General features: G+C 36.7%; 1 protein-coding gene across 1 annotated transcript in view; it reads left to right on the top strand.

Annotated features, from left to right (window-relative positions):
* The first annotated feature begins 1,838 nt into the window (after positions 1–1,838).
* LOC136798546 (uncharacterized) overlaps positions 1,839–10,677 on the top strand; it is a 44,646-nt gene continuing 35,807 nt past the window's right edge. The window contains exons 1-4 of the mRNA XM_067055168.1: positions 1,839–1,895; positions 2,523–2,567; positions 2,917–2,979; positions 3,526–3,678. Coding sequence (XP_066911269.1) covers positions 1,856–1,895; positions 2,523–2,567; positions 2,917–2,979; positions 3,526–3,678 — 301 coding nt within the window. The 5' untranslated portion in view covers positions 1,839–1,855. The remainder of the gene's footprint in view (positions 1,896–2,522; positions 2,568–2,916; positions 2,980–3,525; positions 3,679–10,677) is intronic.

The following is a 10,677-nucleotide window of genomic DNA, read 5'->3' as shown; positions in this document are numbered from 1 at the left end:
ACCAGATAGTGGTAGGTTAGTTTTGATCAGGGCTCTCTTCAACAGGTTCTCTAGGTTATGGTAGAATTTTGGATAATTTTGTTCACTACATGACGAGGAAAGTTTGTTCCAGGAAGCAAACTTTGGAATAACATGAGTTCCTTTTTCAGTTTTGTTGGATGACAAAGTTTAGATGCTGGAAATCCAAGCTGGATCATTATCGTACACTACACTGCTACAATCATTGTCAGAATATGTTGACATTTTTGGGTATTTTAGCATTTTGCAGAATTAAAAGTTTCAGCAAGAATGACATTTTCAGGTTTGTTACTTCACCTAATCAAATATTTTGACATGGGAGGAGTACACTGGCTTCCAGGCTATACTTTCAGCCCAGTGAGACCATTCCCAAGCTTCTGGATCCTCAGACCCTAAGTCTTAAAAGTCTCATGAACTTTCAGAAAAACTCTCAGAATTAAAACTGCACTTTCGAACCTTAACTTACAAACTACCTGTGGCTTTTTAAACTTTCAGCGAAATTCCTTTTTGTCATTTTATTCTGCTATGATAGTAGAACCAAAAAAGATTCTCAAGGGTCCTACAAGTAATAGTGTAGTAATCAACCAAGCGATGCAATATAGAATGTAATTGAATAAAAATTCTTGGTAACATTTGATTGCTGTTTGATTGCGCTCAATAATTGAATACATTCGATTACATTCACCTTCAATTAGTTTGACATTGAGAGGAGGCAAAGAAGATTAGCTCAATTCGTTCTTCATCAACTGTTCCACTCATTGCGTTTTTACTTAAAAAAAAAACAATTTTTTTTCTTTATTGAATATTCAGACATAGTTCCAAAGGGGTTCGCTCCCCCTAGCCTAGAGCAACCCCCAATCTAGTTTCTACCCCCTTTCATTGATGGAACCCCCTTTGGAATGGGGGTGTCATCTAGATTTTTTCCCACTTTCAAGACATTAAGCACCACTTAGATTAACTAAAGAGATGGCATATTCACTCTTGAAAAGTGGTGCTTTTGAGACTATTTGCAGAATCCCTTTGAAAATGAATTAAAAAAGATGGGGAGGAGAAGCGAGCAAGAAGATTTTTAGAATTTCAACCCAGTCCAAGACTACAAAACTAGAAATTTAGAAAGATGGGACTTTCCCCTTTCTACAAGAAATTCTCTTACCCCAACATTTCTGCAATATCTACCCCCCCCCCCTATCTTTAAAATTCAAAATTGGGAAGTAATAATAAGGCTCATCTTCAGAAAATGGAAAGAAAACTTAAAGAATTATATTGTCATATCTTTCAATCATGACATGGATTCAGGTCTTCAGAGCAAAAGCTTATGATTTTTTCAATTCAGTCTCATTCACGAAAGGTAATGTCTTAAAGATTGCAGCTTGTGAAAGTTTATGAGATTGAAAATTCTTTTAGATATCAAAACTATATGATACTTGAATTATATTTTTAACATTTAGAACCTTAACTATAACTTAAAACAGAACTGTTTTTGGTATTTGAAGCAGTTTAAAGGAATTTTTGCAACTTTCAAGCCAATTCTCGTTTGCAAACTAATGTTTATCCAAGGATTTCCATTTTGTTTTCAAAAGTAAAAGTTTTATGTTCCTTAAGTTAGGTATTCTATACATAATTATTTGAATCAACGGGTCTATGTGGTTGTCAATTCTTTTTATCCTCCAAAGTTATTTTGAAGCTTTGTAACATTGAAAGAACAGAATAAATTTGCGAATTGTTGACCGATTAAAAAAAACATATATTACAAATTTATCATGCTTGGATCACAAGCAAAACCTTGACTAATTCTTAATTTATCTTTTATTGATAGTTTATTATCAAAGAAAAAAGTATGGATGACTGGTTTGACATCTCTCACTCAAAAGATAAAGGTAAAAAAAATTTCCTTAAACTGTACAATTGTACGTATTCATCGTTTAAAGTTTACTGTAATTTACATTGAATTTGTCTATTATAAACTCCTTGACGCATGCTTATTATAGTCTTAACTACTAAAAGATGTTTTGGTAATGGTTTGCTGCCATAATAGTTAACCTTTCTTGATTTTGTGATTCTTCATATTCATTTTTTTAAATTATTTTTTGAAAAAAGAAAGAAAGCAAAACTTTGTATTCTTTTTATTTTTAAAGGAAATGCATTATATACATTTACGAATAATAGAAACATAGAACAAATATTGCCAGGGAAAGTAATTCAGCTGAAGTAAGGCAGTGGGTGACCTTAGAATTTTTATTAAATTGGGTATTGCTTTATTTATGATTGCAAGTTAAATTGAATCATTGAAGCAGAAGATAATGAAAAGACTTTTAGTACCTTGGAAATGATATGTCAAATTTTTAGTGCTAAAAACTTCATTCAGCTTTAGCTTGAAAATGGCTGATATTACATTGTTATAAGTCTTCGTCATGAGTTCATAGCGCTTATGTGTTTGTTCCTGAACTATTCCCTTTTATGACTATGAGAAAATCACTTCCACAATTTTCGACATTTGTTCTTAGAGAATCAAGACAATGGTATTGGATCTTCCAAGCAGACTTTGAAATGTACGAGTCCATGAAATTTTCAATGAGTATCTTAATCACGTTTTATAGTCTTACCAGATTTGCCGTTTTAATTTCGAACATTAATTCAATCGGATCTATGTCTATAGATAGAACTATTACATTTTCGACTAATCTTGAATAACATAATAGAAGAAATCAATATACTTGAAGGTTATGGTATTTATATAGGTTGATGTTGTTTGCTTACTCATCATTTGAAATTACAAGCTCTTTTATATTGCATTGACACTTATGTGGAGCAAGAATGGTTATCTTGGTTTACTCAGTTTGTAATTGAACACAGTATAACGACAGACATCAAGTTCAACATAAATCTTTTTCTTTATAGGGGAAGAGGATAATGATTGGGGTAACTGGCAAAATTGGACCACTTCAGTTGACAAACAAGAGGGTAAGCTGCTAATGTTTATTTCCCTTCACTCACAATGTGCTATTCCAGAATTAGTCTGTACCCCCTATGTTGAGGTGACACTTGTCCAGGATTGTCTGGAAAATAAAACATCCAGGGGTCTGTCTTTTCGAGAGCAAAAATCCAGGGGGGTCTGAAAAATTAAAAAAAATTTATTGGGATCACCTTTTCTAAAAAAGACCTTCTCAACATAGGGGGTACAATTTTGTTCTGAAAAATTTTTTGTTTTATTTGATCCTCAGCCTCTCCTTTATTGTGATATTGTGTTTTTAAAACTTTTTTTACTGATCCGATTTTGTCAAATTCTATTCTATGTATATCTAAGGGATGTTATATACAAGCGTGGGGGAAGTATTTGGGTCAGTCCTAGAAGGTACCTAAAGCTTGTCTAACAGAGGCCCCATGGTCCAGGCTATGAGAGTAAATATCCCACAGGTTTTTCTAACAGAGGCCCTATCCTATAGTGAAATCAAAGACAAAAATGCAATAGAAAAGCACTGTCGCAGTGTATATTTTTTTATTTTCTAGAAACTGTGCACTCTTCGAAAGATTCAGTTGTCTCTACTCAAATTAACGCGGCTTCAATCGTTTCCGTAACAACAACAACTTCAACGGCAAAATCTACTTCAACATCAACTGCTACTGTACAGGCAATCGGCGCTGCTGGAAAGACTCTAAGTTGTAATGGCAAATTTTATTCTTTATTTAACCTCTGTCTGTCCTAGCAACAAGTGTGAAATTTTCTCTCAGTGTTCAAAGTTCTTTAAGTATTATTATACAACATAATCGGATCTATGTCTATAATAATAATAACTAGCAAGTAGATGTCGCTAAGAATGCCCCGCAGAGCTTCCTTTCGAAATATCCCCAAGTAAGAAAAATAACGCATGTGTAGATTTTAAATTCGTTTTATCGATAATATTTAAGTCGGAGGAAGAAAGCTTGGTTTCAACTTTACTTTTGAGATGACATGCGAGCGATAGACGGTCGCTCACATCTCAAAAAGAGAAGTTATCGCTCACATGTTATCACAGTGGAAACGCCAAAAATTCTGAAATTGATTTGATGCTTATAAAGTAGACACTTATAATAAAAATAAATATGCTCATCTTTGTCGCTATACTTTCTTTACTTTCTAATAACTAATTACCGAAAGGCATATTGCCTTCAATCAAGAGATATTGATTTGATGCTTATAAAGTAGATGCTTATAATAAAAATAAATATGCTCAATTTTTCGCCATCCTTTGTTTACTTTCTAATAACTAATTACCGAAAGGCATATTGCCTTCAATCAAGAGATATTGATTTGATGCTTATAAAGTAGATGCTTACAATGAAAATAAATATGCTCAATTTTTCGCCATACTTTGTTGACTTTGAAAGAACTAATTACCGAAAGGCATGTTGCCTTCAATCAAGAGATATTGATTTGATGCTTATAAAGTAGATGCTTATAATAAAAATAAATATGCTCAATTTTTCGCCATCCTTTGTTTACTTTCTAATAACTAATTACCGAAAGGCATATTGCCTTCAATCAAGAGATATTGATTTGATGCTTATAAAATAGATGCTTACAATGAAAATAAATATGCTCAATTTTTCGCCATACTTTGTTTACTTTGAAAGAACTAATTACCGAAAGGCATATTGCCTTCAATCAAGAGATATTGATTTGATGCTTATAAAGTAGATGCTTACAATGAAAATAAATATGCTCAATTTTTCGCCATACTTTGTTTACTTTGAAAGAACTAATTACCGAAAAGCATATTGCCTTCAATCAAGAGTTATTGATTTGATTCTTATAAAGTAGATGCTTATAATAAAAATAAATATGCTCATTTTTTCGCCATCCTTTCTTTACTTTTTAATAACTAATTACCGAAAGGCATATTGCCTTCAATCAAGAGATATTGATTTGATTCTTATAATGTAGATGTTTATGATAAAAATAAATATGCTCAATTTTTTCGCCATCCTTTGTTTACTTTCTAAGAACTAATTACCGAAAGGTATATGGCCTCCAATCAAGAGTTATTGATTTGATTCTTATAAAATACCAAGTAGCAACAAAAGAGATATAATATTAGGTGCGCGTGAACATTTTTTAACCGCGGCGGCCCGCTCAGAATCGGAAGAAACAACATGAATCTGAACATGAATATTTTTTTGGCGAGCAAGTCCGCTACGTGAAGCAACAAAAGCCCCCGCGGGGCAATAATAATAAGATATTTCCTCAGAGTTAAAAAGTAACAATAAATATATTTATAAATATGTTTTAAACTCTATTGAGGTTGGCACCCGTGAAGCGCCAGGATTTTCTTTCCACCATCATTGTGAGTGCATCTGACTCACTCACTCCATACAACTTTGCATCTCTGATGACTTCACGGTATGTCGAATTCGTTACACCTGGTTTCTTTTTTAGACTAGGGTGGTACTGTTCGAAAGTTAACTTTTTTTATGTAGCATTCGTTTGAAGCTCGGATGCAGTGTGCAATCCAGTTGTATAGCTGATTTTGAAGGTACTTAGAAAGCGAAGGCCGGTCGATAAGGTTTTTGATTTGCTCATTTGAGTAGAGTAGTTTTTTGAATGTTCCTTTTTTTCCATCATTTGTTGTATATTCAATCAGTTCAGGTTTGCGTTGATTACCTCCTCTGACTAGGTAACGTAAGAATTTGATATATAGACTCTCAATATGATCGAATGTTTCTTGGTCAATGTCCAGCAGTGACATCCATACATGGGACTGGAGCGAACAAGTGAATCGAGGTGTAGATCTCTGGTGTGAAGTTTGATTTTATAATTCGTGAAAAAGGGTTTCAATTCGTAAAATTTGCAAATGGCTGAAGTGATGCGATGCTCCAAGCTGCTAGGACAATGTCATCGGCATACATACATACATAGGTGCATCCGATTCTTCAATTCGGTGACATGACGAAATTTGTTTTCCAGATGTGCCTGTCTGCCATGACTGTTTTTAACTCGTTTGAATTGAGTCCAGTGTCAGATTGGATGACGACCTTTAGAGTAATGTTTGGGCGTCGCTCTTCTTCTAGATTCTTCAGGCGTCCAGAATAATAGTGAACCCGAGGGTTCATTATGTCGAAAGACGTGACCAGCAAGTGCTAGACGCCTTCTTTTGATGATATTTGATAACTTGGGAATTTGACCATAAAGTTGTTCATTGGTCAGGTGTGCTCTCCAGGAGACGTTTTTCACTCTTCTTAACATTCGGGTGTATGTCCCATCAGTTTTCTTGATCAGGGCTTTTGTCATGGCCCAAGATTCACATCCGTATAGCAATATTGACTCAACCGTAGATTTGAACAGACGTATCTTTGTCGAAGACTTGATACGCGAGCACCAAACCCTTGTAAGTGAGTTAAGGGCTCCCCAAGCTTTGGCAATACGCGTGTTGATTTCGCGTGTGGTTTTTGTGTAACCACCAAGGTAGACGAAATCATCAACCTTTTCTATGACGTCTCCGTTCGATGAATGAATGATGTTGTTTGATGATGGGTTGATGTGCATAACCTTTATCTTCCCGGCATTCAGAAAAAGACCGATAGTCTGGGTGGCGATCTCGACTTTGTGGAGAAATGCCTCAGCTTTGATAATGGTATCCTCCATGAGGGCAATATCGTCGGCAAAAGCGAGTTCTGGTAGAAGTTCAGGAGGGGTTCTGCGGCTTCTCCTTCTCTTCAATGTTAAGCCATCGGTTGGACCAATAGTTGTTCGGAGTGCGAAGTCAAGACAAACAATAAAGAGGAAGGGAGCCAGGGGGTCACCTTGCAGGACTCCTGCATCTATCTCGAAGATATCAGTGCTACCTTCTGGTGTTATGACGAGGGCTGACGTGTTTTCATACATAACTTTGATTGCAGATACTATCTCGGGTGGAATTCCATACGAAACCAAGATTTTTAGCATCTTTTTCCTATCGATGGAATCAAATGCCTTTTTAAAATCAATGAAGGTGATGATGGCTTCTTTTTTGTGATTTTGCAACTCTTCCGTTATTCTTCTCAGTGCTAGAAGATGTGAGGAAGTTGATCTACCAGGGCGAAAGCCGTTTTGGTTTGGTCTCAGCAAGGTGTCGATTGTTGGACGAATTCTGTTAAGAATGAGTCGGTTGTAGACCTTTGATGCAATTTGGCTTAAGCTTATACCACGATAGTTTGTGCATTGAGTAAGATCGCCCTTTTTGGGAACTGGGACGATCCCGGATATTCCCCACTCATCTGGGCGTACTCCGTTGAAGGTTTCAATGCAGAATTGCCTGAGATATTTAGTCCGAGTTAGTTAGCTTCCAGACATCTAAGGTCAATCCATCTAGACCTGGAGCTTTATCAGATTTCATTTCTTTAAGAGCTGTCGTAATCTCGTCCTCAGAAAATTCACCAGTTTTAATATATGGGTTGATTTCGAACTGCTTGACTGCTGTAAAATCATCCGAATCATCGTTTCTATTCACAGAGAGGAGGTTTTGAAAGTGATCTTTCCATACTTTAAGGCGATCTTCTCCTTGAATAAATGTAATTGATCTCTTTTTCCCAGACAGTTCTTTGATCGAATTCCAAGCTTCACGGGAGCTGTTTTGGTTCCCTTTTTCAAATTCAGTAAGAGTTTGATTAATCTTTTCGTCTTCTAGTCGATCATACGTCTGGCGTTGTATATTCTGATGGTGTTGTACAGATTGCACTGAAGCTCGAAGGGTGTTTGTGCGTGCTGATACCATGTCTTTGTGATCAACGGTAGGGGAATTGCGTTTTTGGCGAGTAGGTAATTTCTCTTTTCCAACGTCGTTACAAATAGAGACGAATGATGAATAAGATTTTTGGGCGATAGGTAAATCGTTGAACTTTGAAGAGATGGAATTATCTACTGCGACCGCAAGTTCGTTATCGTATCTCAGTGCTTTCCAAAAAAGATTTTTAGATGGTGCAGTTTTAGGGGCACGAAGACTCAGTCTAATTTTAGCTGAAACGATATTGTGATCACCACCGATAGTCACGGATGATGAATGAGCTTGACAGTCACGGAAGCTGTTTCTCCGACGTTTTCGGTATAGGATGAAGTCGATTATGGCCAAGTGACCGGCTGGATGTCTCCACGTCCATAGTTTTCGCTCCGGTTTCTGGAACAGTGTGTTGCCTGCTAGAAGGTTGTGTTGTTGTAGGAATTCTTCCATCAATTCACCATTTCGGTTGGCAACTTGATAATAGGAGAATTTGCCAGTTATCCGTGCATTGAAATCTCCGCCAATGATGAGGTTGCTGTGAGGAGGTACGGTTGATATCACATTGCTCAATTGCTCGTAAAAAGTTTCAACTTCCTCAATCGAAGCATGATTGTGAGGTGAATAGCAGCTGATAATAAACGTTTTTGGGTTACCACTGAAAGTAGCGATCAGGATGCGGTCGTTCACCTTTTTGATGGAAGAGAGTAGTGGTAGTAAAGATTTCTGGACTGTGAGGCCAATCCCATCGATTGTGGCGTTGATGTCGTTTTTGTACGCTGATGCTGTGAATAAAATGCTTTTACCAATATCATGACTAATTAGTTCAGGGTCGTTCTCTTTGTGAAGGATGCGGTGCTCTTGGATACAAATCAGCTGTAGGTTGAATTTGTTAATGTGAAGATCAAGTTCATTACGAGAAAAATTCGAATTAAGCGAGCGACAATTTAAAGTCCCAATGTTATAAGATCTTTTTAATTGAAAGATTCCTTTTTTGGACGAGAAGTCGGAGTTTGGCCGTCCATTCAAATTTAGGCCAGACTCGTCATCAATAGCCGTTGAGCTGACACTCGACCTATTCACACTAAATAAATTTGACGTCAAACAGAAAGGTTGTGCTCTTCGTTTATTTTTCAAAATGAAGAATTTTCAATAAAATTTTAAAAATATGGAAAAAATAGCCAAATTTCAACCAAAAACGACATCACCTGGCAAGATCCTGATCCCTGATGAAGATGCGAGTGACAACAATCGATGTACCGAGCATAATTGTATAAAAGACGATGAAAAAATGAGAATTCAATGTCATAAATGCCAACGAACGCTACATTATGCCTGCACTGGACTACCACCATACCAGTTAAATATGTTTTTAAATAAAAGTTACCGAAAATACGTGTGTATAACTTGTTGCTCTCCGGCAAAAGAACTCGGTAGAAAAGTTCATAATCAAGTGGAAAGAATTAAAAGCTGCACGCACAGTTAAAAAGAAATCGAATCGTGCGAAAGTATAATAAAAGTCAAAAGTGAGAGTGAAAAAAGTCTAAACACAATGATCAAAGATTTACAGGCAAGATATCAGGAATACATCAAGGATAAAAATCAAGTAACCAATCTAATACAGAGCCAGTTTTCCACGCTAGAAACAAAACTAACATCCAAGATAGAAGAGACGTTGAATAACAAGACTGCAAAAATTCAAACCGCAACAGAACCACGTAAGAAAAGTTTTGCTGAAGCGACTAAAAACAATGATCAATTAAGCGTAAATAGCATGAAACAGCTACTACGAGAGGAAAAAATCGACGAACAAATTGAGGACCAAAGGAAACTATCCACAGACGCAAATATCATTATCCATCCATGGGGTAAATGAAAATGAAAATAAAGAAGATATCGATTTCGTTACTGAGCTTCTGAATGACGTTAATTTAAAGATTCAACCAACCTACGTCTCTCGTGTTGGAAAAGAATTTAAGGTTATGCGCCCAATCAAAGTTGTATTCAAAGACAGTCATAACAAATACAGATTCATGAAGAAGTTGACTGAATTGAAACAACACGAGAAGTACGTGAAATTAAGTATCACCGACGACTTGACAAAAATGGAGAGGGAACAAATCAAAGAGTGGAAAAAGAGAGCAGACGAGATGAATAAAGCCAGATCGAATGACGATTTTAAATGGAGGGTACGAGGAAGCCCTCGTGAAAAATTATATTTTAAAAAGATTTTTTGTACAAGAACGGTTTAGAGGCCCTTGTGCCTCAACTGTAATCACCTTACAAATTGTAAAGTAGCGTTGACTTTTATTAGCCTTTGTTGCTACCTGTTCGTCAACTTGAAATAAACTATTACATACATACATACATACATTCAAGGGCAGAGAGTCACGGGCTTTAACCGTGGTGCTGTTTCCGAACTTCATCATGTTTTCTAATAGCTGGTATAGCTGTGATGCTTCGCTAGAACTCTCACAGGCGCATTGTCTTTCTTGAGAAGAGTGAAGTTCCCCTACCATTGACCATAGTATGGTTCATCTGTCAGGCGAACGAGCAACAGGAACTGGAACATCGATTTGTAGATGACCACCCCCTGAAGTAGAAACCATTCCTGCCTCCCGAATGGAGTATCACTATATTCGTCAGGCCTCTCCCCTTCGACCTGTTCGGCTAGGTAAAACCTGCCAGGAGTAAACTCCCGCCGACATAGCTCTCCGGATCATTAAAGCACGCAAGCAGCCCCACCGCGTCAAGGTTTATTGATAAGGGGTGAAGGCATATCCTAGCCATCGTCGGCATATCCTAGCCATAAAAGAAGTAGAATTCCTGCTATGGCATATTCGGTTCCAGTGACTTCAGTAGGAATTTTGTAGGGGATATCAACAAATCAAATTCCAGCTTCACGACACCTCTGCTGAAATATTTCAAGTGT

The sequence above is a fragment of the Clytia hemisphaerica genome, unplaced genomic scaffold (genome assembly GCF_902728285.1).
Source record: "Clytia hemisphaerica strain Z4C2 unplaced genomic scaffold, Clytia hemisphaerica genome assembly, whole genome shotgun sequence".
NCBI lineage: Eukaryota > Metazoa > Cnidaria > Hydrozoa > Leptothecata > Clytiidae > Clytia > Clytia hemisphaerica.
The sequence above is the reverse complement of the archived record's forward strand: the minus strand, read 5'-3'. Positions and strand labels throughout refer to the sequence as shown.